Genomic DNA, 27,812 nt, shown 5'->3' on the forward strand with positions numbered 1-27,812 from the left:
GCATTCCAAAATAGACACTGAAATACACACAAGCACACAAATACAGACACACAAACTGGACACATACACACCTTGACATCAGAAGTCAGCAATATGACATCAACACTGGCTTTGACATCTTCATGCGTTTTGTCTTTTCACTATGATTGCATCTGCTTTTTTTTGTAGAGTTACAAAGGTTAGAATCCACTGGAAACTCATATAAACAGAAAACAAGAATAAAAACAATTTCTAAAGTCAGAGAGAATAAACAAAACAATGTTTATAATTAAGAATATGAATAATATTGATGACTATATATATATATATATATATATATATGCACATAAATTGGCGTGTGTACATATTTGAACATTCGGGATTTATTTGATTTTTTTTTTTAAACCTTTTTTACCGTATTTAAATTCAGTTAAAGTTAATAAAAGCTTAAACATTGCAGAGTGATCTAAAATACTATATTATGGCCCAATAATCTTGCTCAGCCAGGTCATTCTCAGACATTCCACCACAACAGTGTCCATTTGATGTGGAGACAGCTGAAAAACACAGAAATTGCTAACAAAAAAGACATTTTTTTTCTTGAATATAATATAGATAAACAAGACACCTTTTAATCCTAAATCCTAACTCATCGGTTAGATAATAATGCATCCTAGTGTGACACAGAGTGTTTGAAGTAGCTTTGCAGATTTTGTTCTGTTTTTCTGTTTTGTACACTCATTGGCATATAGCCTATGTTCCGCACAGGCGTGTCACGGGAAAAGATAAAAAGCCGTCAGAACACGGAAGCACAGACACACATGAAGTTTCAGAATAGCCCTTGGAATAAATTGTCCATTGTATAACCAAACCCTTTCCCCTTTCACCCTTCAATACAACAGCTCGAGTTGCAAATTAAGTATGAAGAGTATGCTGTCTTATTTGACATTACTGCATGCCCATGATTAAATCTCAGCTCTTAATGCTTATAAATAACAGAACATCTGTAATGACTCCAGGACGTCATACAAAGCTGTTCTCTGATTGGTCAAACATGCAAGAAAGAGGCATGACTTCTATCAGATTTCAATGGCTGAATTAAACTTCCAAATGTCTGTCTGCTCGAGCATTTTTAGTCCAGACCTGATTTACCCATCAATCTGACAGCCTTTTGATCATATCATAAAACAGCCAAAATGTTATCCACAATGCAAAAAAAAATCAAACCCACAAGTATTCTTGTCAGCTTTGATGCACAGTCTCAGTATAAGAGGCTAAAAATCTCTGATCATCAGTATAACACCCGTCTCCCAATGACTGTTTTCCTCCATTATACTCCATATGAATAAGCTCTAATATGGCTGATGGCATATGGATTTATATTAACAGTACAGACTAAAGTGTCAGGTCACAAAACGAGTGACATTTTTCAAGTCCTCAAGTTCTTCTCTCTGATGAATTACCAGTATTTTCTTCACTTGATGGCAAACTGCTTAATGTGCACAATACTCCCCAAGTCATAATCCATTGCCAAATCAAGTCAGATAAGATTTGAGACTGGTCAAATCATTGTTTCCGTGAGGTAATTCAGCGTACTACTGGACACTTGTCAGTTTCATCCAGTATATCTCATTGTTCCCTTATTTTACTGATGAATGTGACACACCTCTTTGCGAATGACTTTGCGTTGAATGAAACCAAAAATTTGGAGGCAAGGTCAACTGTATCACTGGATTCAGGAAAAAACTAATTAACGCCTAAAACAATTTTTTACATCAGCTGGAATGTACTAACTAGAGAAAACATGGCCTATTCTAATAATTAATCTTTTCCTTTTGGTATCTCCTCAGATCATGTCTGAATAGTGCCATGGAAACACTATTTGCTACTCACAGGTCAGAGGAGACCTGGGCCCTTCTTCACATTTCTATTTATTGAGAATTTGGCAATTTAGGGATCTACAGAATCACTTATGCTATAGTTTTTACATCCCTCTTCCTCTCAATAGCAATACATTGTGCATTCCCTTCATATGGTCCTAATTTCTGACCCCTTTCTTATTTCCTTCCTCCTTTCCATTCTTTGTTTCTGTCTTCAGCCTTTTTTACACTTCATCTTCCCACCCTTCGGTTTGCGCAATCACACCTCATCTATCCATCATCTCCTTACTATCTTTCTTTTTGCGCTCACACGGTTACTTCGTTCTTGCTCCCCGTCCTCAGCGCCTGACTTCCACCCCCTGCGCCCCCTCTCCCACGTCCCCCGGGGAGGAAATGCAGCTGTTCAATGGTGTTCTGGCGTTTCGAGGCGAAGGCCATCCGTCGAGCGCTGTGCGCCATCGCTCCGGGTCCTCCTCCGGAGCCATGGACCTCCCCCCATCCCAAACTCCCGGCCCCATGACCGGAGGACATGGTGGCGACTGTGTGGTCTTGCTCGCGGCCGGAGGTAGGGTGCGAATTCATTTTGATCATGTGATGGCGGTCGAGCGAGGGCGTCACACACACGTTCTGCTGGGATTGCGCTTTATGGTGGTGGGTGAGACGGGACATGGTGGGCACCATCCCGCCGTAATCACCCATCATTCGCTCCTCCAGGCGGTCCGGAGACACCAGGAGGCGTTCGTGAGACTTGCGCAAAGTCTGGGTGTTGGAGCTCTTGCTGGTGGTCATGGGTTTGTAATACAGATGCTGCTGGTTCTTGGAGAGGCGTGAGAGAGTGTTCCCCTCCCCCAGCGCCAGAAGCTGGTCTTGGGACATCACCCGGTGAGGCGGTTTACTCATCGTGTCGAATGTGGGGTTGTACTGCGTCTGGGGTAATGGGTAGGGGTTGGGCGTGGAAGCGGAACTGGGCACGTGGATGCGCGTGTGGGAAGTGTTTAGCGGGAGGGTACCTCGGGCACCCAGTGTGAAGTCACCACCCCAGGGCAGGTGGTGCTGGGAGGAGTGGAAGCTGGGTGGTGCATTGTCTGGCCTTCGCCTGGAGGTGTAATATCCGGAATATTCATCCAAGTTTTTCTCTGTAGTCAGGAAATATGAAAATTAGTTTCTTTCATAAATTTCACCCATTACACCTGTCATTAACAAGCATTTTGGTGATCAGATTGCACTTGACCACATTTACAGTTTTTCTCAGTTGCTTTGGTGCATTTCTCAGATCAGAAATACTCATGAACCTTCAATTGAGAAGCATATATAGACAGAGGACAACACAAGAGTTACAAATTCTGACAATGGATATTTCCTCCCTGTTGGCCTGGTAAATCAACAGAAGCTCTGTGGCCGATGACATTTTAACCACGCCTTCTGCTTTTGGTCAGGTTGAAGCCAGCCTCAGCCACATATATGAAGTTGTGAGATGGTTCACATGACTCCAATTCCACGTTGCAAAGATATTCGTTGTGATGTAGATGAGAATCTGTAGGCCAACAGACTGGCACGTCAGGAGGTGTAGACAGACTGCACTGCAATTCCTCATACAGTTCTGCATGCAAAAGCAACGTTCTGGTGTTTCCTGTGTTTGCATTTCTAATTTTGTATTTTCGCCTTTGTGCATTTCAAGTAATAGTAACTGTCATCCAAACTGTTGCCATAGTTTACATCAGGTGATACTAACAGAGTGCATTGTTATATTGACAACATGACTAAGCTTATTTGTGAACAATGACACAAGGACTTTTCATTCTGATGGCACTGATATGTTCATTGTCATAAATACTTACTTTTAAGAGATGAACTAAAGATTTTGAGAAAATTACAGGCTTTTGCAGGTAATCCATTGTGTGGTGCTGTTTGTACAAATTGTTTTGAGAAATGCACATACTTCTTTGCAAATATTAAGGATGACTCGAGAAATGCACCAAAGCAACTGAGAAAAACTGTAAACGATGCAATGTGATTGAACCTCTGGTCTGGGACAGATGTAAACCACATTTAATGAAGGTGTAACATGCAAATGTGTTTTCTGCATTCAGCTATGCATGTAATATGCAATGGTAAAAATAATCGCTAAAAACGCTGCGTTGCAGATTTTTTGGTAACACCTCACATTTAGGTTCAGTTCGTAAACAGATCATGCATTAGGCCTTATGAACAAACAATGAACATTACTTTTACAGCATTTATTCATGGTGGTTAATGTTAATTTACTTGTACTACTATTTTTTTATATTTCAATACTTAATATTTAATGTAAATAAAGCATATATTTTAAAATTAACAAAGTATATGTTAACATCAATATCTTAATGTTTTAATAACAAAGAACAAGTATATATTTATGAATTCATTTTAAACTAGATGCTGTAAAAATTTTTCATTTTTAGTTCATGATTCTTAATGCCCGGCATTAAGGGCCGGCAGCTGGCAGTCATATCACCCTGTAGCCCAAGACTGGTTACCTACTGAAGCTAAGCAGGGCTGAGCCTGGTCAGTACCTGGATGGGAGACCTCCTGGGAAAACTAGGTTGCTGCTGGAAGAGGTGTTAGTGAGGCCAGCAGGGGGTGCTCACCCTGTGGTCTGTGTGGGTCCTAACGCCCCAGTATAGTGACGGGGACACTATACTGTCAAAAAGCACCGTCCTTCGGATGAGATGTTAAACCGAGGTCCTGACTCTCTGTGGTCATTAAAAATCCCAGGATGTCTTTCAAAAAGAGTAGAGGTGTGACCTCGGCATCCTGGCCAAATTTGCCCATTGGCCTCTGATCATCATGGCCTCCTAACAATCCCCATATCTGCTCATTGGCTTACGCTCTTCTGTGTCAGCCGCGCCACGGAGACGAATTGTTGAATAAAGTCGTTATTTTTGTTTTCTTCATGTACAAAAAGTATTCTCGTCGCTTCATAACGTTACGGTTGGTCATTAAGTGATTAATGACAAAATTTTCATATTGGGGTGAAGTATCCCTTTAAAGGAGTAGTTCACTTTCAGAATGAAAATACTGTCATAATTTACTCACCCCCCACTTGTTCCAAACCTGTATGAGTTTCTTACTTCTGTTGAACACAAACGAAAATATTATGAAGAATATCAGTAACCAAGCAGTTTATAGTCCTCATAGTATCTTTTTGGAATTTGACTGTAAGTCACCTTTTTGTTGTAGTAATTCCCAAATTCTTTCAATTATAGTTTTCAAGCATTGATTGAATATAAATATGATCAAACTGAAATATTTGTTCCCCAACATGCTGATGAAATTATACATATAAAAAATCTACAATGCCACAGGACATCCTTCCTAAAACAGCAGCAGTTGACCCCATGCTACACTCCCTCACAAAGACCCTCTGAGTAGTAGCAGTTCTGAAATTACACACTCTCTTTTTCAGACGCACACTCACCTAGTCTCTTGAGGGAACTGTAGCGGTTGAGCTCTGGTTTCATGACGGTCTCGTATGATGGAGGTAGCTGGGCAAGGTTGTGGAAGGAGTGAGAGAAGGAAGGGTGAAAGCCAGAATTATTGTGCTTGTTGGACAGCAGTGTTCCTGTGGAGGCCAGCTGGGTGTTGTTCATTCGTGGAACTCTCTCTAAGAGAGAAGAACAAAAGACAATAAGACAAACACCAACAACTGATGTGTTCAAAGCATATCTATCTGGGTCGAATGTAGAATATGTGTCTGATTAAATGATTTATGTGTCTAAAAATGATTTAAATGATATATGTGTCTGATTACACTGAAGCTGTATCCCGAGTCTCTGAATGACAAAGGCAGATGTCTAATAATTACCTAGAATACAATGGAACTGGAGTATTTGTGTAGAGATATGTGACTAGAATATTGTCTTATTCGTCTTTCCACTAAATTTATTATATCCTTATGTAATGATAATATCCTTATTCATGTAGTAATTTGTTCCACAGACACTTTTATAAGTAATTTGCTCTGCACGTACTACAGGGAGAGTCCCCCCGGAGCAACCTTGGGTTAAGCACTGCAGATTAAATGTAGTCAAGGGCACAGTGGTCACAAGGGGATCTCAGCTACTCTCTAGTTCATAGATCATCTTGCTGAGATTTACAACTTAGGTACCTTGAAGTTAGCAGTCCAGTTCATCCCACCAGCCCAAATTCACCCTGGCATGCAATTTGTGTTATTGTGTCTCATGAAGTTAAAGGCTTTTAATATTACTTCAGAATAAAACGGTTATGATTCTCACATATATGTTACAAAATGTTGTATGTAATTATCATACATAATATAGTATATAATATACATACAATATATATGAAGAGTTCCAATGCAAAAGCCTCTAAAAGCCATCTTGGTCAAAAATGAGATAACAATACTGAGTGAATGCTCTCCACATAGTATATGTTTATCAAGTACCGGTACTTTCACTTCAAATGCGCTAAATCCCAGCCTCAACTCATTCAGAAGTGCCAGTACTTACAGAGAAACCTATACATAGTAGCCAGAAAGAAATGCTAATTTTAAAGAAAAACGTCAGACGTACTTAGAGGCTTTTGCATCTGAACTCTTCATATATATATATATATATATATACTATATTTAATGATATAAGTGGCATATAAATATTCTATCCATCCATCCAAAGAAGAGGAAGAACTGAAAAATGTACATTATACAAGATATGTTAATAAACAAAATTCCTCTTTTGGCTTTACAAATTTCTTTCCACCACCTACCCTCCCAGAAGCAAAATAATAAAAGAAAAGAAAAGAAATTAAAAAAATAACATACAAAATATCTGGGATGTGAACCATTTAGAAACTGAAATGACAATGCATTTTAAATTCAAATTCTATTTTTTTTGTATGAATTTGAATTGAGGTAGCATTTAAAGAAATTAAACATTTCAACTTGAAAAAAATAAAGGGCCTTGAAGATTGGCAGATCATAGATAGATAGAATGATAGAATGATAGAACGATAGAACATAGAACGATAGACAGTATGATAGAACGATAAAACATAGAACAATAGATAGAACAATAGACAGAATGACAGAACGATAAAACAGAAGCTGTTCTTTTGAACTTATTTTCAAATAATCCTAAAACATTGCATCATGGTTTTAAAATATTACTGTAAGCAGCACAAATGTTTTCAACATTGAAAATAATATGCCTAAAGGATCATGTGACACTAAAGACTGGAGTAATGGGTAAGTTTTATTTTAAAATGTATTATAATTGAAAAAGTTATTTCACGCTTTAATAACATTTCACAATATTACTGTTTTGACTGTATTTTTTATCAAAAAAATGCTGCCTTGGTGAGCATAAGAGACTTCTTTTAAAAACATTTAAAAATCTTACATACCTCAAACTTTTGAACATGTAGTGTGAACGTGTTTTTAGGTCTAAATAACATTTACGTTTAAATTCACTTTAACTACACTGTTTGGGCAAAATGAAAAGCATCTTTTAAAAACATCACAGTCTAAGACATATGTGTAATTGTTGGTTACTGCATTCCTCAAAACCAGCTGATAAACAACTAGCATTACTACAAGATTTTTCTATTTTATTCACTGGCCGCTGATTACTCCTCACTTCCTGAAAGTTGCCCCCGAGTTTTATACTTTGAGCATTCCTATTTTGGATGTTAGTCGATAACGTTTTAGCTTTAAAGGTGGAAAACACCTCCTCCTTTACTTGCTGCTCTAGTTTCATGTGGTTACATAGCATCATTTGCCTCTGAAACAGAACTAATCTGACTCATTTCTGACACATCCTCTGTTCTACATTACCTCATACACTCACACAGTCGATCTGTCAACTAAATCATGCCTCCAGACTTAATTTCAGACTTATATCTGATTATACATACCCCTACAAATTTATACACGTTGTGACTACATCAATTATGCCCTTTGCATACAAATTAGCTTTTTATTCGTTCTAAAACTCTTATGAGTGGGTGAGATAGACTTACTCCGGTTGTCTTTGCTCTGGAGGATGGGAGCGTAGAAGTTTTTCGACGTCCGCCCCAGCGTGCCCTCGCTGGAGGTGGCGGTTGTGAGGACCGTGCTGTTGTTCCTCTCTCCTTGCTGGACTGGACTGGACTGGTGACGCAGAATGTCCACCAGCGCTCTGAAGAGAGAGATATAAACAGTAAAAATGAAGGATGAGTGCATGACGGAATCAAAAGGCGAAAGCTGAAAGAGTCTGACATCAAAATCACTACAGATCTCTTCAGATGGCAGTCACTGATGCAGACTCAGATGTGTACAGCATTGTCTCCTTCCACATCATGAGCCCGGTCATAATGGGCCTTTCACTCACCTAGGCATGTTGATGTCTCTGTTCCTCGGTCGTCGAGACAGTTTATGGAAGGCCACTTTAACCCCAATGGCCATAGCCATGGTAAAAGAGATGACTCCTCCAATGACGTAAGCCGTGTTGTTGTTCTGTTGCTGCAGCGGGTCGAAATCTGGGTCGTGTCGGATGGGAGGCTGGGTGATAGGTCCCGCCGTGACGGCCCAGTCGGGTGAGCGGTAATTAGTGCAGGAGTCTTGGTCTAGACGGTTGCGCTGGTGCTCGCAGCAGAAGCGATAATGACAGGTGCCGCAGCAGTAGATGTAGGTGCCCTTGGTGCAGTTGAAAGTGTTGTCAAACTGTCCCATCACATCGTAGTAGCCCTGACACACGTCCACGTCCACCAGTCGCCGAGGAGGAGGGGCGACCTGCGCGGCACCCAGTGGGGGCTTCAGGGCATCGGCCGTCACGTTGCGGGGTAGCATAATCTGCGGCAGGGGTCTCAGAGGGATCTCAGCTGCCTCTGGATCTGCTGCCATGGCAGCTGCCTCCTTGCCCTGCACATCGGGCTGAGGGAACTTGCGGCTGCGTCCTCGCAACAGAAGCAGCACTGGGCCCCCATTCACGGAGGAGCGTTCCGAGGTAATAGTCACTGTGGAGACCACAGGGCCAAGCAGGAAGAAAAGCAAGATGGCAGCGGGTGGCATCTTGATACAAGGGGCTTTATTTTATCAAAGATGAAAAAAAAAATGTGAAGCCTTAGTACAAAAGACTTCTGAGGCCTACAAAAAGCTGATGTCTATCAAAAGTTGCAAGTCAGTGTGGCGATATATATAAGACATGTAGACAAGTTAATCTTCACGTGTGCATACACTAGTATGCAAATTATTTAATATGCAAAATGCGCATCCAAGTGCAGGAGTTTGGGTTAAAGAAAAAAGTATGAGACTCAGTTAGGGTGTAAACATATTTCTGAGGAAATTATAAACCTCAAAGAATGAGGTAAATCTATATACAATTTTATGCTTAATGTGTGAGAGATGGAATTTTTGATTTACAAAATTAAAAATGTTGAATCTTTTCAATGAACAAATTCTATTTAAATATATGAAAATGGCTCAAATGAGAAACAAAAGGAACAAATATTTGAATCTTGACTTTTGTTGCAAGCAATTTAGTCCTGTAAACAAAATGTATATTTTAACAATGTAAACCTTTTAAAGTGTCAGAAAGTCATGGGTACAGCTTCTTCTTAAAGGTGGTTTGTTTAAGTCTGTGTAACTGAACTGATCTATGGCACTAACAATTAATTCAAGACTCAATCGGAGTTCACCTTATGGGCAACATGTAAACATTTCTGTTCGAGTGTAAACTATGTCTCACCAAATGTTCTCTATTCTGGTTGGCACTTCAGTTGTCAACTCACTAAACAACCGTATAGAAAGAAACAGTTACTAGTACTCAGCTATTCCATGGACTTGTAAACAATTGTCATCATCAGCTCCAAGAACTGATGTTGTCTTGTAAACAAATCTCAGTTGGTTGCAGCTTTGCAATGAGACTAACAAGAATACCTTTCAAGGTCACTGAGGTTCTGTTGTGCAGTCCACATAATCAGGCTAACAGTGTCAGTTCTCAAGAAAAATACTAAGTACTTAATCTTTTCGAGTTTCAGAAGGAAGTCATTGTGGCTAGAGATAAAGGTAGGACGAAGCAATGAATGAGCAAGTGTTCAGAAATTGGGAACAGCTGATCTTTTCTCTAAAGGCGGCACCACGGGACAAAGGCTCGTTACGAAGGCTATAGAAGAGTATAGGTCGGTTAGGGCACTCACAAAGTGTAACAAGCAGCAGGTAAATATTAGTTCCTGGTTTGATGACACAAGTCAGGCCAGAAAGGAAGAAGTGTTCAGGAAAGGAAGAGAGGAAATGGAAGATTGAACTTGAAAAAGTTTGAGGGTCTATGTGTGTTGAACCCTCTTGCGTGAGTGTCTCTGCTCTGGATTTAGCTCAACCCAACAGAATAAAACGAATGGGGGCTTGGGCCCAGTTCTGGCAGGACAGCATGGTTGAGCCCACTGAACAGGCATGAAGTCAGGATTCATCCGTCAATGTGGAACACGTGGAGATCGTCAAGCAGACACACCAAAGACCTATCCAAAGTGTTAAAGAGCGTCTTTTCAAGTAGTGTGACAACTTTAAACGTCGTCCCACTGTCAACACAGTAAATGCTTCAATGGCTCGCTGGTGAATATGGCAGATTACGGAACGTCAAACCTGGACCACCGTTGAACATGCACAGCTCTAAAGATATTCCTGAATATACCCATGCACCTGTTCGTTCCGAATGACCAAGCTGAATCCTTCCAATGATGGCAAGGATCTTGACGTTAGTATGGCTATGAGACGTATGGCTTCAGTATCTAAACCCTTCAGAGACTTCTGAGGGTTCTGCTCTAAATGTGCAGAGTCCGTAGAAAAGGGAGGAGCAAACAAGAGGATGACTAAAGAGATCTGATGGAGAGGAAGAGTTAAACGGGCCTTAGTGAGAGGAACAGATGACTAATCAACAGAATTAGCAGCAGCTCACTTTGGAAAGTTTAATGAGGCTTGTGCCAGCCATCCATAAGCCCATCCATCCATCGATCAATCGATCAGGAGCCAAACTCTTTCAGGTTAATGCATTCGTATCGGCCACTCTTACATAAAGCATGTTTAACCAATAATGCACTGTTCTCCCTATTTTGGGGATCAAAAGCTGCTTGTTGTTTTTGACTTAAACTAAGTGATGGACATATAAACTTTTCACCTTGGGAACCGTTACATGCTTTTATAGTTAAAAAGACTAATTGTGAAGATAAGGTAAAAGTTGCGAACTAATGTTGGTGTAAATTGAGTTTCAATGGCTTAAATGGATCAACAAAAATGCAAAAATACTAGTGAAATAAATTCTTGCTTCTGGTTGGCACGGTTAGTGTTTGGCACTGGTTTCGGTAGCAAAAAGTCAAAGAGAAAATCTTCAATCTGTGCAAATCAACATCCTTTCAAAAAGCCCCTGGCTCACAAAAACATTGATAGTTCATCTGCTTTAGAAAAGAAGACGACTTGTATTCCTGGCCAGGACTCCAGTCGTTTTCATCCAGGCTGATGGCTCTTTGTCTTGGCTTCTGTTTTCCTTTGTTAGTCTTGGATTTTCACTGAAAGACAAAATAAAGTTAAGAATGAATCAAATATCTAATCTGCAATGAGCTCATATGTCCATCAGAAACTTGGAGGATGAGTAATGAAAAAGATCTTGTTATTAAGGAGTCTTGGGCACAACACAAAGCAATGCATTGTTTGCAAGTGCCAATCTATGTCACAATGTGCATTAATCGTCCTTTAAACATAACTCATCCTCTTAAAATTTAAAGTCAGAAGAAATAGTTTTACACTTTAACTCAGGTATTGCATGAAGCAGCTGTTGGACTGATGCCAGACTTATTCATTTGTTATGAATAATCTTAGTTTTTTCATAACAGTGATATAAAATTACTCACTCTGTGATATGAGATTTTGGTTATTATTCTGACACTGACATACTGTATATGTACACATTCAACCATGCAATTACAACCATCAATAAACTATTTAAACAATAATATCAAATTTGTGCATTCAGGTTCGATTATATTTGTATGTTGTTTCTTTACAACAAAATCAAAGTCATCCAAAATCATATGGTTGTGAATCACATCATCCTCCACGATCGACAAGGTGCAAAGCGTATGCAATATGCACACCATATTTCCTGCATATACGGTAGTAGTGCGACCTCAGCTTTCTCACATACTGAGTCACACGTTATGGCAGTGAATAACATGCACACGTTAGCATAACTGATGCAATACAGTGAATCTTAAAACCCTCAATGACAGCACCAGGCACAAAAAAGCAGTACAAAACAGTGTAAGTGCCACTAAAAAGGCTTGTGGGAACATACTTAAGGCTTAATACATTCAAAGAGGTGCAGTTTTGGACGAAGGGAGAGAGGAAGCGGGGGGTGACACAGCCACAGATGTGTGCTGAGTGGGGGGTTGGCAGGGCAGAGAGAGACCCTATTGAGAGGAGAAGAGAAGACAGGAAGGATGCAGGGATGGGGGAGGAAGGGTCTTTGGGACCAAGGACCCATATGGAAGAAGGGATGAGGGAAAAAGAGCAAGGCTACGCACCTTTCAACAGCCCCTCACATGCAGCAACCAAAAGCATTTATGCCCTTTCATTTTAAAATGTGCTTTACGCTCACCGAGTCGCCTCTTTTCTGGAGTTGCCATCGGCAATGCCTTGTGTGGCTAATGATGTGAAGAGAAGGGACAGGGTCCTGGAAGCACGGGCTGCCTTACAGATGTGCGCTACAGCATCTGCACATACTCCTCTGACACACATGCACACTAACTCTCCAAAGACGGCCTGCCACACTACAGACTCTCGTCCGTCCTTCCTTCTCTCTCATACACTTTTTATTTTTCTCGATCTGTTTGTCAGAGCGTGGGTCGAATGTGTTCTCTTAGAATAGCTCTGCTGCAGTGAGTGAGATAGAGAAGGATGTGACATTGAGATGGGCAGATGGATCACCTCGCTTAGTTTGCTCGTTTCATCCTCCCTTTGCGGTAAATATCCAACATACTTCTTCCTATAAGCGAGCACAATACACATCTCAACTCAGTCACCTCTTCCTCTCCATTCCCCACCCCCTTCGTCCTCCTCATCATCATCACCATCAGCCCTGTTTCTCTGACTCAGGAGGATGGGAGGCATCCGTCCCATCCACAAACAGGTGGAGATGACAGATGTCAGGCCAATATGCAGCACATTACCATTTTACTAGCGAGCACACACCAAAATGGGGGAGGAGGGATGAAGGGCAGAAAGAGGGCAGTAGGCCTTGGGAGACAAAATTAAAGTAGCATAGGATTTTAAAAGTCTGTTAGTTAGCAACAAGTCCTAGTACAAAAAAAGCTTTGTGCTGTCATTTACAGATGGACACAAACAAAAGAAATGAACAAACACATCTAACTGTCATTTGATAAGCGAACAAATTAAGGGATTTGCTTAATTATGTGCATTTTGCAGCATTTGGATGCTGGTGTTGACAATGCGCCACATTTAGAAGTAACACAAGCCGTTAACAAACAAACATGCTTGTTTTTCCATCACGGTGAGGACTTTCCATTGACTTCTATTGTTGTTAAACTGACATAATTACATTTTCAGCCCACCACCCCCTAAACTTATCTTTTTAGGACACCTATTTGCAGTTTTAGGTTTTCATTTAGACATTATTCAGTCTAGAAATCCTAACCCCCCTTCCACAAGCAAACACTACACACAGCAGCATCATGGCAGATCTCAGGGAGGAAATTAAAATTCCAGTGGCGGACGACACACGCTGTGCGACACCAATCCCCATAACATGTATCCATTTCCAAATCTCATGTTCGTTATGAATATTCCCTATTTAGCTCATAATAAATATCTTCACACACAGCAAAAACCGAAAAGCAAAGGCTATAATGAGCGCGCGACCTATGCTGTATGCAATCCTTGCGCACGTTGCAGCAGTAGCCGCATCAGATGGGAACAAAATGAAGGCACGTCTTACCTGCAACAGCTGCCCGCTTGGAATCTGTGGAAAATGATGCGGAGACTGAAGGAAATATGACACAATAACCGTTCAAAGTTATTGTTGCCCCTCTCTTGGCTGACAGCAAATTGAATGAGATGATGAAGCACGCGCAGTATTCACAGAGATGGGGTCTTGCGTTTCTTTACAGCGCTTGGTTGGTAGAAAAAGACGCAGTTTTGTGGCATTGGCGATGGGAGAGTATCTCATTTAAAGGCGAATCAAATCTTCACTCATCCTGGGTGGTCTACTAAAAAAAACGTGTTTCAAAATATAGTTTTCATTGAGTCACAAGTCATAAAAAGACGAAAGGAATACGTGGACGTCCAAATATGAGCAAAAAATATCAACCATGCGTAATTTACAGTCCAATGAGAAAAGAAAACGCATAATACTCCGTGCATCCAGGTAAAAATAGGTTCTTTTTCATATAAAACGCTATTGACTAAGCATAGTCTAATCCGTATTTTGCCAAATAAGCAAACGGCTGATTAATTAGACGCCCCCGGTAATATCCGTTTCCCTACTATTTATATGACCGTATTATTCCGCTTTCAACAAATTCAATGGGCTCCACACTCACTAATAGAGATCTACCTCCGCGCCACGGAAACGCAATTGCTCCCACAAAGGTCCTCAGTTTACATCAATTGATTGGAGCGAACAGATGCTTGCACGTGGTTTCATTTGCTAAATGTTGGAAATGATCTGCCAATCGCTGGCACGCGTTATTGGCCGAGAACGTGTTTTCTACGCGCGCTGGGTTTTTAGGGAAAATCAACTGACGCTCGTGCGCAGACTGGCACGCGCTCACAGATTCTATAGCGCGCGAGAATTCATAGAACTCCTTAACACGGGCTTAGATTTTAACTTATTTGGTGTCTGAGAGAAATGAAGAACAGGATGAGTTAAACTAATAGAGTTTAGCTCTTCCATTTGCGCAACAGAAATGTATAACAAGAGTTGTGCCATTGGTTGCTGTGGTAACCACAGCATCCCTTGACAATAATGGATCTGGATTGATGTCTCTTTTTAGGCTGAATCTCACGAAATCTGTCAACCCTTACAAAAACTAACCATGGTTTTATTATAGTAAAAGTGTAGTAGCCATGGTTCACTATCAAACGGTTTCTCCTGTTGCGTCAGGGACGCTTATGGGGAAACTCCTGTTTACTCTGATACTGAAGCCTGATTTGTTCATGTTTGTGTAGCTGCACGAACAAATGGCGCTTCAGCCCTCCAGAAGTGGTGGAGCCGACTGCTATATAAGTCAGCTCAGAGCACCATTCGTCAGAATTTTTCTCCTTCAGTGTGAAGATCATCTCCTCGCTGGACTCTCGAAGCCTACTACTCGCCATCGAAGAGCCGCGGCAGCAGGAAGACACTCCTCTTCAGCACCTTCTCCCCTGCGGCTATCCAGCAATCACAAAGAGCACCTTTTCTAGAGTAAATTTCCTCTGCGTTGTTGCAAATGCCACGCTGAGGCTGCGTTCTTCTGAGACGGACTGCTCTCACTGCGAGTGCACGAGTCTCGCCCTTCTTCGTTCACGGAACGCCTTCTTCATTTAGGGTGTCCCCGCCCTTCCCGCTCTCCCGTTTCTCCCCTTCCAGCTGCCTCGGCGGAAGGAACAGTGGAGTCACAGGGCTGAGCAACCGGGTTCGAGTGATCTCACTCCGGCACAGGTCCCGCGTGCTTCACTCTCCCCGCAGAACTTTGATCTGCCAGTGTCTTTTACATGTGAGGATCAGCGCCCCTTGTCTGCAATGAGTGGTTTGATCTTTTTAGATGGATCAGAGGAGAATGCTGTCACTGATGACTCTATATGACTGACAGCTTTAGATTCGGAGGATTGGGCATGCCCTGGAGAGGATCCTGGCACCCTTCTGTTTTCATGGGCAGGGTTATCATGGGCCGGCGCAGATAGCGAACTGATTCGCATCTTCACCAAAGCTGTGGAGAATCTCGACTTAGAATGGTCGGCTCCGGAAGAGCCTGCCTGCAGCAGCTTAGACGATTGGTGCCCACTGGGCCGTCGTCAATGAACCTCCCGCCAGAGACCAGCGCCCTTTTTTTCCGGAAGTTCACGATGAACTTACCAAGGAGTGGTGTGTCCCTTACTCGGCACGTGTCCACTCTTCTAATTCTGCCACCCTGACCTCTATTGATGGCGCTAAAGAAAAGGGATATGGCAAGCTCACCCCTCTGGAAGAGGAAGTTGCTGCACACCATCTGCCCCGAGACTAACAGCCAAGGCTGTGCACCCATCCAGGCCCATCAAGGACCATTTGATGACTCTATATGACTGATAGCTTTAGATTCGGAGGATTGGGCATGCCCTGGAGAGGATCCTGGCACCCTTCTGTTTTCATGGGCAGGGTTATCATGGGCCGGCGCAGATAGCGAACTGATTCGCATCTTCACCAAAGCTGTGGAGAATCTCGACTTAGAATGGTCGGCTCCGGAAGAGCCTGCCTGCAGCAGCTTAGACGATTGGTGCCCACTGGGCCGTCGTCAATGAACCTCCCGCCAGAGACCAGCGCCCTTTTTTTCCGGAAGTTCACGATGAACTTACCAAGGAGTGGTGTGTCCCTTACTCGGCACGTGTCCACTCTTCTAATTCTGCCACCCTGACCTCTATTGATGCCGCTAAAGAAAAGGGATATGGCAAGCTCACCCCTCTGGAAGAGGAAGTTGCTGCACACCATCTGCCCCGAGACTAACAGCCAAGGCTGTGCACCCATCCAGGCCCATCAAGGACCATTTTGGCTCTAGTGGGCAGTAGGGGTGGGCGATATAGCCTCAAAATTATATCACAATATTTCAAGAATATTTGCGATAACGATATTTATGACGATATAGAAAAAAAACATAGAACAATGTTTTATTGGTGATTGCAGCTGGCAGGCAGCAGCATTTATTAGTGCAAACAAAATGAAGGGCATTTTCCATCCTTTTCCAATGAGCTACTGTCATCGATGACAGACTACCTAATTTGAAGTGTAAATCTATTGTCATAAGGTGGCAGAAGCAGCTGTGTGCTCGACTTGAAGCAGACCGATCGGTGTATGACGTTAAAATACCACGAGAGTGACTTACCCCTTATTTACACTGCACACGTCTGCGGCGCGTTACTTATGGCTCCGACGTGGTCAATGCTTGTGTTTACACCAGCGGAGCCGCAGCACATTTCAGAAGCGTCCCAGAAGCAGCTCTGCGTGCCGCTTCGCTAAAGATATGCGCCTCGCCTATTTTTGAAGGTAAGAGTGTGCGCTCGAATATGCTCTAGAACTGCTCTCGCGATACTTTGATGCCATACAATGATCAGTCTGCGCAGCGCTGCTTGTGCTGTTTGTGGTGTTGTTGTTGTGCGTGCTAGGGAACATATATCCGCCATACGTCATCGCGTCGCTATATCATTGATAAAAATTAATACCGATATTTTTGTGGACGGTATGATATGGCACACCCCTAGTGGGCAGGCCTTAAGCGGCTGGCTCAGAGCTTCACGCTATGGTGGTGCTTCAAGTGTTTAAAGCCAAACTCCTCTATGAATTGGACGAGTCTGGCCCTATTTTTTTTTTTTTTTTAAGATTAATTTTTTGGCATTTTCGCCCATATTACGATAGGACAGATCATAACTGCCAGGAAGCGAAGTGGGAGAGAGATAGGGGGGCAGGATTGAGAAAGGCCCTCGAGTCGGGACTTGAACTCGGGATGCCCGTAGCGCAACAGCGCTGTATGTCGGCATGCTGCCCACAAGGCTATAGGTGCAGACGTCCGGTCCTATTATTGATGCTTTTAAGGAGCTGCGCACAGCAACCGACCTGGCTCTGCGCACTACTAAGGCTATTGTGCAAGTAATCAGCAGGGCCATGGCCAGCTTGGTGGTGCTTGAGCGTCACCTTTGACTGGATTTGAAGGAGATCTAGGACGCAGAAAAAGTCACCTTCCTTGACTCATCTCTCCTACGGGGTTATTCGGCCCTGCCGTGGATGGATTTGCAAAGTGCTTCACTGCAGCACAGAAGTCATCGCAGATTTATGCGCCTCTTCTTACCTAAGTGCTCCAGCTCTGCGGCTGATTCAGGTTGCCAGAAGGCTCCGTCTTCCTAGCAGCCTGCGATGCCCTCGCTGTCTCCCGCTTGGCCTTGTCTAAAATCAAAGCCTAGGCTCCATCAGCGCCCTCAGGCGTCTAAACGCTCGTGCTCGCTTTCCAGTTCCCTGTCTAGCTCTGAGAAACGGAAGTGTTGTTCATGCTGGGCCCATCCTTCCCACTCAGCACATGCCCAAGCAAATTACCACTGTAATAGCGGAACTACTTACTAGAATGAGGTTAATCACTCTAGTTCGCTCGCAGGTCACCTCACTTCATAGGTATTATTCAAACTTCGGTACAGGACAACTATGCTCTTGTGACGTGTCATCCGTGTTAACCTTTCTGCAAGAGCTGCTGTACAGTATAAGGGGTTCACCCCTTCCATGCTCAAAGTATATGTGGCAGCCATCGCGGCGAACCATGCTCTCATGGCTGGCCAGTCAGTCGACAGAAACGACCTTATCGTAAAGTTTTTGAGGGGAGCTCGGAGATCATGAGCTCAGTGCTTCATACCTTGAGTTTGGGCCTAACGACTGTAGAGTCGTCCTCAAACCAAGACACGGCTATGTGCCTAAAGTGCTTTCCACTCCGTTCAGAGCACAAGTCATTACCCTTCTAGCTCTTTCTAATTCAGAGGATGAACAGGGTCCCAATACACTCTGGCCGGTTTAGGCTCTTAGAGTGTATGTTGAGCACTCTGGCCTGTTTTGGCACTCAGAGCAGCTTTGGGGCCTCATATTTGGCTCATGTTTTTTAGGAGCTCTCATTACGTGCGCTCCGGGGCTGAGCTTACAGAGCAGCTTTGTTCTGCACTTGCTTACAGCATGGCGCTATTTCCCCATAAGCATCCTTGACGCAATGGGAGAGACCGTTAGATAGGGAACGCTCCAGTTACTAATGTAACCTGGGTTCCCTGAGATAAGGGAACGAGCGTTGTGTAGGCTGCCGTGCTATAAGGCTGCACGTGAGTCGATGACTGTCGCTATCAGACGAAAGAAAACAGGAGTTTCCCCATAAGCATCCTTGACGCAACGCTCATTCCCTTATCTCAGGGAACCGAGGTTACATTAGTAACCAGAGTGTATTTTAGTGTATTGAATATCATTTGTATAACCACAGTTTTACTACAAATGCCATGGTCAAACTATGGTTAGTGTAGCAAAACCATGGTTAATTTGTGGTTACCATGTTTTTTTTATTTTATTTGTAGTAAAACCATGGATAATTTTTGTAAGGGAAGAATATGTCCTGGTCAGATTTGAGTCTAAATCAAATAAAAAAAGAAGACATTATAGATATTTTGCTTCTGACTATTAAGATTGCTATTATGACAGTATGACAATTCCCTACGCCCTATTTATGTAATGCAAACAATATCATTCTTATTAGATACCATATTTAAATTAGAATGTATTTCGTATTTGTCCTAAACAGTAATTGGAAAAATGAAATTACAAAATAAATTACCCTATTGCATTAACGAAAATGATTTTAATGAAAATGAGAATAAAAAACTAGTAAAATAAAATAAAAAATCATAAAACATGATAATTGGGGGTGGGCGGTGAAAATGATATTAGATATAACAAACTGTCTCTTTTATATTTTTATTTTAAAAATATTTTTATTTTTACTGTTGTTGTCATTATTATTATTATTACTTAAAAGATGATATACAAATTATTATTTTTATTACTATTATTATTATTACTAATTAGTAATTATTATTATATTACAATTAAACTATCAAGCTATTCTTCAGACAAAATTAGACAATAAAAAAGCACTGCATATAGCTAGTCAACATGTCAAGCGGTAAAAGCAATGTGACATGATATATATATCTAAAACCATTTTCAACAATTTAGTTTTTACTAATTATTGTATCATAATTACTCCTCCTGCTTTATTAGATTTTTTCTGTTTTATCATATTGAGAAACTTTTCCCCCAAAAAATCCCCCACACAGGACTATTTAAATGACCTGCAAAACAGCAAAAAGGTGATTAAAATGATAAATTATAATTATTATTAATTTTCACATTGTGTTTTTAATATATATTTGATATATATTACCTACTACTACCTGTATGTTACTGAAGAATGTTTCCTCCCAAGTAATTAAAATAATTGAATGTTGATTGTGATTGTAAAGTCACTTGGCTTAAAGTGTATATATTAACTCTCTCACTAGTGGTTCTAGCAGTAGCAGAGATGCCAGGCTGCATGCATGTGAAGTCCTCAGAAGCTGGCATTGGTTATCTCACATCGTGGAAAAGGCAAGATGGTTTAGGAGGATTTCTGAAGGAGACAGCATGTTCTCAAGTAACATACAGCAGTCTGAAGGCAACACACTTTAGGACATTGGGGTATGAGCATGCCGATCTGCAGTGCCGTGAGAGCGAATGTTTGTATTTGGGGCATGACATGACTCCCTGTGTTGCTGGAGTCAATGGTGGGGTCAGTCTTGTCGCTGTGGGTGCTTCATGGTAGTGAACCTGCCAGAAGTGCTCATAGTCTTCGCACACACATGTAAACATACACAAACGCGCTCTCACACACAGCCAGATGACTCAAACACTCCTGCAGCCGCTGGCCCAAACCAAATGCGTCACAGAGCCACACACAAAAATAATCAGACACAAAAACATGGAATCACACGCTCACACATGCGTGAACAGATGAAAAATTTGAAAAACAGGTTCAGGTGTGGGACAAGTTCAAGGATGGTGCATAAAGCAGCACAAAGCCTAAAGAATTTGGATGCTACTGCGAGATTTTACCAAGCGTCAATATGATGTCAATGCATTGGTGTACTTGCCTGAAATACATCTTTTACACAATGAATACTATTAAAGTACAGTGGCCCTCAAAAGAGCTTGGACTTCTAAGCCACTCTAAGAAATGTACAAATGTCATTGCATTAGATAACAAAATACAAAATAAAGCATTTATTTCATTATCACAAAAAGTGTGTTAGGTTTGAAATGTTTTAAACATTTCAATGAAAACATCAGATTTAAGGTTTAAAAGTGAAGAAAAGTGAACTGAAAAGAAGTTAGGTCTGAGAAAAGCATTTGTTTGCAGATGCCACTTGGTTTGATATTTTGTTTTCTAATGTAATAACATAATTTTAACTGTGGTTTAAAGGGACAGTTCACCCCAAAATGAAATTTCTGCCATTACTCACCCTTCACTTATTCCAAACCTGTATGAGTTTGTTTCTTCTGTTGAATACAAGAGTTTTTTTTTTGTTTGTTTGAAGAATGTTGGTAGCTATAGTATGACTTCTATAGTATTTAGTAAATAATAATAAATAATGTGGAAGTCGGTGGCTACTGTTAACTGTTTGGTTACCAATATTCTTCAAAATATCTTTGTTTGTGTTGATAACATTTTCAAGAAAATTCAAGAATTTTCAAGGTTGCATTTATTTGATCAAAAATACAGTAAAACAGTAATATTGTGGAAATATAACAATTTAAAATATAAATGTTCCATTTTAATAAATTTGTAATTTAATTAATTTATTCCTGTGATGGCAAAGCTGGATTTTCAGCAGCCATTTCTCAGTTTTCAGCATCACATGAGCCTTCAGAAATGTGACCCTGGACCACAAAACCAGTCTTAAGTCGCTGGGGTATATTTGTAGTAATTGTATGGGTCAAAATTAATGGGTCAATTTTTCTTTTATGCCACAAATCATTAGAATATTAAGTAAAGATCATGTTCCATGAAGATATTTTGTAAATTTTTGTATATTTTGTAAATTTCCTACCATAAATATATCAAAACTTCATTTTTGATTAGTAATATGCATTGCTAAGGACCTCATTTGGACAACTTTAAAGGCGATTTTCTCAATGTTTAGATTTTTTTTGCACCCTCAAGACTGATTGACACTTAAGACTGGTTTTGTGGTCCAGGATCACAAATCACTCGAATATGTCTTAAAAGACATTTCGGTAACACTTTAAAATAAGGTTCCGTTAGTTAATGTTAGTTGATGTATTAACTAACATGAACAATACATTTATTACAATATTTATTAATCTTTGTTAATGTTAATTAATGAAAATAGTGTTTCATTGTTAGTTTGTTAATTCACAGTGCATTAACTTATGTTAACAAACATTATAAATGCATAATAAATGCTGTAGAAGTATTGTTCATGCTTAGTTCATGTTAACTAAAGTAGTTAACTAATGTAAACTAATGAACCTTATTGTAAAGTGTTATCGACATTTCTTCTTATTATACATTTTAAAAAGTTATGCTACTTAATATTTTTGTGGAAATTGTGGTATTTTTTTTCAGCCTCGCACGTGCATCTGGGTCTCCTCCCTGATGAATGAAAGAGAGAGTACATGTGTGTGTTGATTCAGTCCGGAATGTCGACAGTAGTCCTCCGTTCTTGTTGACCATCCGTCACTGGAGGTCCCGGTCTTCAAGGTACCTGTACTCAAATGTAAATCCTTCCTTTTTCCTCTGGCCCCATTTCTCATAGTCAAAGTAAATATATGTCCCCTGTAGAAAGACAGAAATAATGAAATGTTCAGCAAAATTAAGTTTTATTCACATATACACTACTGTTTAAAAGTTTGGGATCAGTTAGATTTTTTTATGTTTTTGAAAAGTCTCTTATGCTCACCAAGGCTGCATTTATTTGATCAAAAATATAGTACAAAATAGTAATATTGTGAAATATTATAGCAATTTACAATAATTATTTTCTATTTTAATATATTTTAAAATAGAATTTATGGCATTCTTTAAATAAAATAATAAAAAAAGAACATTATAAATGTCTTTACTGTCACTTTTCATCAATTTATTGCATCCTTGTGGATTAAAAATATATATTTTTAAAGTTTCTGACACCAAACTTTTTATGCTAATACACTTAATACAGATTTCTACATTTAACCAACTTGCCTTTTTTCTTAATGAGCCAGAGACTTAAGCGTCGCTCACTGACCAATGCACAGACTGAAAGCCAGTCTAGAACAGCTTATGTGGAGTGAGAGATTTCTCCTCTGCACTCTTTAAGTGTTGCTGCTTCAGCTCCATTTCCTTACTGAGAAACCTTAAGCAACATGGACCAAGAGAAAACACGGATGCTCGGACTTTCGAAACCGGCCTTCGCCCTGCTTCCACCCTGCAAAGAAAGTCAAGCAGAAGCATACGAACAGTGAAAAGTCCCAGTGCTGTTGTACTGTATATCAACACTCTTGGAACAGCACTCGAGGACTGGAACTAACTGAATTATAATGGGACTAAATTAAAATGATAATCAATTTCTTCACGAGGCAGTCAATAAATTACGTTACACAGTCTCATGAGAACAATGTCATTCAAAACAGATGCTCGGCGATGATGAAAACCCAGACACCCTCTTTTTGAAAAGTAGTTCTTTTATTTATATTTTACAGTCTTTACTTTCTTTACTATGTTTTTTACTCCAGTCCACTTTGCAAGTGTAATTTTCCATGCCATTTAAATGGAGGGGGGGGTCAACAGAAGGAGAACAAATGTTCTGTACAACACTTTTCCAGTTAGGAAAAAAAATATATATATAATTCACATTTCTGCTCTCTTCCACACTCATCTGGAAAGATAAAGGTTAAGATAAAAACAAGGTTGTGTGCATGGGCATCTCGTAAGGTTGGGTACTTAACGCCCCATTCTTGCTGAATTGTAAAGAAGTTTCAAAATGACTGACTACATTCACCTCTACAGCATTTCCTTCTTATTAAAATTATTTCTGTGGTTGTTAATCTACACAGCACAAACAAATATGGGGAATAAAATCCTGTAAAATGTATGAGTGCCACTCTGAAAGGAAACAGTGAAGTTTTAGTGAAATCTGTAAGACATGCAAGTCTACTGAGGCGCTCAAAAGCCGGTCGCTTTCAAAAATTGACAAAGAATTTCAGCTGGAGATGCACATTTATCCTAATAAATGAACATATTCATTAATTCCCTTTCTGAGTCTAAAAAAACTATTTTCTTTTGATGAGTCGCAAACTGAATTATGTGTACTCGGTCTCCTGTTGTTTGTTGTCTATAAACAAAAAACAGTGTGCTTGAACTGGTGCAAGAGACTCATTCAGACTCATTATTTGGCGCCGCAGTGATAGCACAATTATGAATATCAATATTAGAGTTTAGAACATTTACTTGCAAGCTTTTCTGTATTAATTAAGACCTGTGCTTTGATCGGAGCTAACAAGACAAAGGTGTAACTAGTCAAAAAACAAGCTTCATAAAAGAAAACAGCAGATGTTACAGCTATGGTGGACAGGTATATGCAAGAAAACGGTTGTGCATAAAAATTTTATTGCTTATGTTTACTTTAAACAAATAATTTTCTGAATAACACCACTGTAGCTCATAGAATTTGGATTAGTTGGCTTTACGTTATCATTATTAATATTTAGCAGAACTTCAGTTTTTTAGCCATGGCTAAATAATTCATCCACACTGATTTGTATTTGTCATCTCCTCCTGACAGGGTGAATGCTTTATTTGACCAAACTCAACTTCTTCTTTGGTGCAAAAATGCTCCAGAAAGGGGTGATTTACCGGCGTTAAGTCTGAGTGAATGAGAGGGCAGAGTCGCAAAGGGAGCGGCTGTGTGTGTGTGTGTTTTTTATGTTTTTGAAAAGTCTCTTATGCTCACCAAGGCTGCATTTATTTGATCAAAAATATAGTACAAAATAGTAATATTGTGAAATATTATAGCAATTTACAATAATTATTTTCTATTTTAATATATTTTAAAATAGAATTTATTCCTGTGATAGCAAAATTGATTTTTTTCAGCATCAATTACTCCAATATTCAGTGTCACATTATCCTTCAGAAATATATCAAGTTTGAAAACAGTTGTGCTGCTTAATATTTTTGTGGAAACCATGATACATTTTTTTTTCCAGAATTCTTTGATGAATAAAAAGTTCAAAAGAACAGCATCTATTTGAATTTTTTTTTAACAATGCAAAAGTCTTGACTATCACTTTTCCTCAATTAAATGCATCCCTGGTGAATAAAAGTAGTTAATTTCATAAAAACAAAATGAACTGTGGTGGGACACTCAACATATTGTGGTCAGGCATATTCCTGTCTAAGTAAGCTTTTCTTTGCCAAAATATGATTATAAAAAAATAAATAAATAAATAAACAGGATAGAATTCCAAGCTACAGCCTTTGTTATAGTGTGACTCACTTGCTCAAACTCATCAGTGATGGTCTTGGGCTCCTCGTGCCTCTGGAACCACATCATGTACTTGGTGTGGAACCTCCATGACTGTTTTTTCAAGGCCTTGGCTGCAAGATACTGCGCTTTTGTACCCTAGGGGGTGTAAAGGAACAATCTGTCATTCACCAGAAATACACTAATAAAAAGGGGCTGTAATCTGAGCGTAATCCTGAAATCACACTCAGAGATCAATAGGACCACTATCTATCAATCAAATGCAAGCCATATGTGCTTACTGAAGGACAAAACAACCTGTTTGCAATTACTGAGGCTTCACTGGGGGCGTTAACTGTGAATGCGTGCACGCACACACACACACACACACACACACCTCTAAGTAGTAAAAGACGAAGAAGAGGGTCTCTGTAGACAGTCTCTGGTAGAACTCCACAGTGTCAGAATGAGGAGGTGGCACCTGGTGGTGAAAAGGCAGTGTTGGGCAGGGGTTCCTCATCAGGTACTGCCTGTATGTCCAAAACAGAGTAAACAATTAAAACATTATTGATGAGAATACAATCAAAACAAGTCAAACAACCCCGATAAACTGGAATAGGATAGGATGAGACAGTATTTTTGTGTGAATTTAATATATAATTCAAAAATAAGCTATTAAAAAATAGGTACATTTAATTTATTTATTAGTTTTTAATTAATAATTTACTAATTAATTAATTACATTTTTGCATTCAACATACATTTAAAAACATAAGCACATACATTTAAAATAAAAAAAAAATACATGCAAATAAAAATATAAATAAAATAATAAAATAATTCAAATAAAAAAAAAAACAAGTAAATGGACTAATAGGCACATTTTAATCAATAATATGCAACCCGATTAAATGCACCTCTTTTTAAATAATTAAATCACTCTGATTAATTAAATCACAGCCATTGAAGTGACAGGTGGAAACAAATTTTATATAAAGTTTATACATTTTTAAAAATTATTTTGAAACTTCATTCATTCATTCACTCATTCATTCATTTCAGTACCAGTTTTGTGAAAGCCAATATTATGAAATGTTTGTGCAAGAACATTATCAAATTAAATTGTACATTGAAATATTATTATTATTATTAATATTAAATTTATTTATTTAATTTTGAGCACTATGGCTTTTTTAAGTGCCAAAAAGGTGCACAAAAACAATGCAAATACACCTCATTCTGCAATGCCCTCAAACATAACATTGCATTAGATACTGTAGAATAAAACAGATTTTAAAAAAATGACGACAAAGTAATGCAAAACATGGTCACATCAGAGAGCAAGTTTCCAGGAATTTCCCAGACTTGGAGGCATGTGTCAGAATCAGTGAACACCAAGGAATTGCGTTTGTGTGTGTGCTCACCTGATCCTCTCAGAGTCGGACGGGTGAGGCATGTGCGTCCAGGCGGACTCCTGCATGGCTTGCTGGTAGAGTTGCTCTTTGGAGAGGGGGACGGGGCCCAGTGGACACACGCCCAATGATGGGGGGATGCTCACCTCCGACAGAGCAGACTGAGGAGCTGCAGGAGTGCCTGAAGGGGCCGTGGAGCTGGAAAATATATCTAGAAGACGATGAAAGAAAGAATGCAGCCAACAACAGAGAATAGTGCAAGATAAGCTGAAAGTAATGAGAACTTGTTGATACTTACCACTTGAGATATGTAGTGCAGACAGCTCCCCTTCTAACCCTGAGCCCTGGGCAACCCTCTCTGCCATCGACTTTAAAGAGCTCGGAGGCTCCTGAGGCTGGAGAGAGTGAAAAAAACAACACTCAGAAACAACGGTAAATTATAAGTTGACTCTGGAACACACATTTAATTTAATATAATTAGTTTTTAATCACAAAATGTAGGGGTTTAGAGTGTGATGAATGCAATGTTCAGTATGAATTATAAATGTGATTAATTTATGATATATACTCTATCATCTAAAATAGGGTTGGTAAAAATTTTTGTATTTGAAAAAAAAAGAAAAACATTACATGATTAAGTGACTTATGCTCACCAAAGCTGCATTTCTTTGATCAAAAATGAAATATAACAATTTTAAATAACCATTTTAACTATTTTAATATATTACAAATTGTAATTTATTCCTGTAATGGCAAAGCTGAATTTTCAGTAGCAATTAATCCAGTCTTCAGTGTCACATGAGCCGTCTGTAATCATTCTAATACGCTGATTTGCTGCTCAGAAAACTTATTACCTTTTTCCCCCTAGAATTCTTTGATGAATAGAATGTTCAAAAGAACAGTATATACCTGAATTAGAAATTTTTGTAGCATTATAAAAGTCTTTACAGTCACATTTGATAAATATAATGCATTCTTACTGAAAAAAGTATTAGTTTTTTTCAAAACCCCCAAACTTGTCTTTACACAACGAACAACCCAGGCTGTCAATGTCTTTTCACCACATTTATTTTATTTGATCTAAATTTCATGTAGTGTTGATGTGGTGTGCAATAATTAAAGTGTTAATTTCTAAATTATAAGTTGACTCTGGTGCTCTAGTATGTTCTTAAAACAGTGCCATGAGCAAATAATTAGGGATTCATAAATTCATATACATACATAAATTATATATATATATATATATATATA

The 27,812-nt window shown here is 39.7% G+C and overlaps 2 protein-coding genes and 1 long non-coding RNA gene across 6 annotated transcripts in view; all 3 read right to left on the bottom strand.

Annotated features, from left to right (window-relative positions):
• Positions 1-338: 338 nt before the first annotated feature.
• On the bottom strand, positions 339-9,231 carry LOC107739520 (protein shisa-6 homolog). The gene is made up of 4 exons (XM_016551659.1): positions 8,225-9,231; positions 7,875-8,032; positions 5,317-5,502; positions 339-2,995 (listed from the first exon to the last, which is right to left on the bottom strand). Exons 1-4 carry the CDS (start codon positions 8,902-8,904, stop codon positions 2,166-2,168), a joined length of 1,854 nt encoding a protein of 617 aa, XP_016407145.1. The 5' UTR covers positions 8,905-9,231; the 3' UTR covers positions 339-2,165.
• Positions 9,232-11,354: 2,123 nt separating this feature from the next.
• On the bottom strand, positions 11,355-14,440 carry LOC107739620 (uncharacterized). Its single transcript, XR_001640015.1, has 2 exons — positions 13,838-14,440; positions 11,355-11,393 (listed from the first exon to the last, which is right to left on the bottom strand). It is a non-coding gene; the product is annotated as an uncharacterized LOC107739620 (long non-coding RNA).
• A 7,834-nt stretch (positions 14,441-22,274) lies between these two features.
• Positions 22,275-27,812, bottom strand: part of LOC107739521 (CCR4-NOT transcription complex subunit 3-like) — a 29,141-nt gene continuing 23,603 nt past the window's right edge. For all 4 annotated transcript variants that reach the window (XM_016551663.1, XM_016551662.1, XM_016551661.1 and 1 more), the window contains exons 14-18: positions 26,860-26,956; positions 26,574-26,772; positions 25,547-25,679; positions 25,183-25,308; positions 22,275-22,481 (exon numbers count right to left, since the gene is read on the bottom strand). In XM_016551663.1, coding sequence (XP_016407149.1) covers positions 22,383-22,481; positions 25,183-25,308; positions 25,547-25,679; positions 26,574-26,772; positions 26,860-26,956 — 654 coding nt within the window. In that variant the 3' untranslated portion in view covers positions 22,275-22,382. The remainder of the gene's footprint in view (positions 22,482-25,182; positions 25,309-25,546; positions 25,680-26,573; positions 26,773-26,859; positions 26,957-27,812) is intronic.

Source organism: Sinocyclocheilus rhinocerous, unplaced genomic scaffold, assembly GCF_001515625.1.
Source record: "Sinocyclocheilus rhinocerous isolate Xijiao unplaced genomic scaffold, SAMN03320098_v1.1 scaffold314, whole genome shotgun sequence".
NCBI classification, from domain to species: Eukaryota; Metazoa; Chordata; class Actinopteri; order Cypriniformes; family Cyprinidae; genus Sinocyclocheilus; species Sinocyclocheilus rhinocerous.

Coding starts and splice junctions, on each gene's coding strand:
- LOC107739520 (XM_016551659.1), bottom strand. CDS start 8,904: ATGCCACCCGCTGCCATCTTGCTTTTCTTCCTGCTTGGCCCTGTGGTC. Junction 5,503..7,874: donor CCAGAGCAAAGACAACCGGA/GTAAGTCTATCT, acceptor CTTCTCTCTTAG/AGAGAGTTCCACGAATGAAC. Junction 2,996..5,316: donor CAGTTCCCTCAAGAGACTAG/GTGAGTGTGCGT, acceptor TCCTGACTACAG/AGAAAAACTTGGATGAATAT.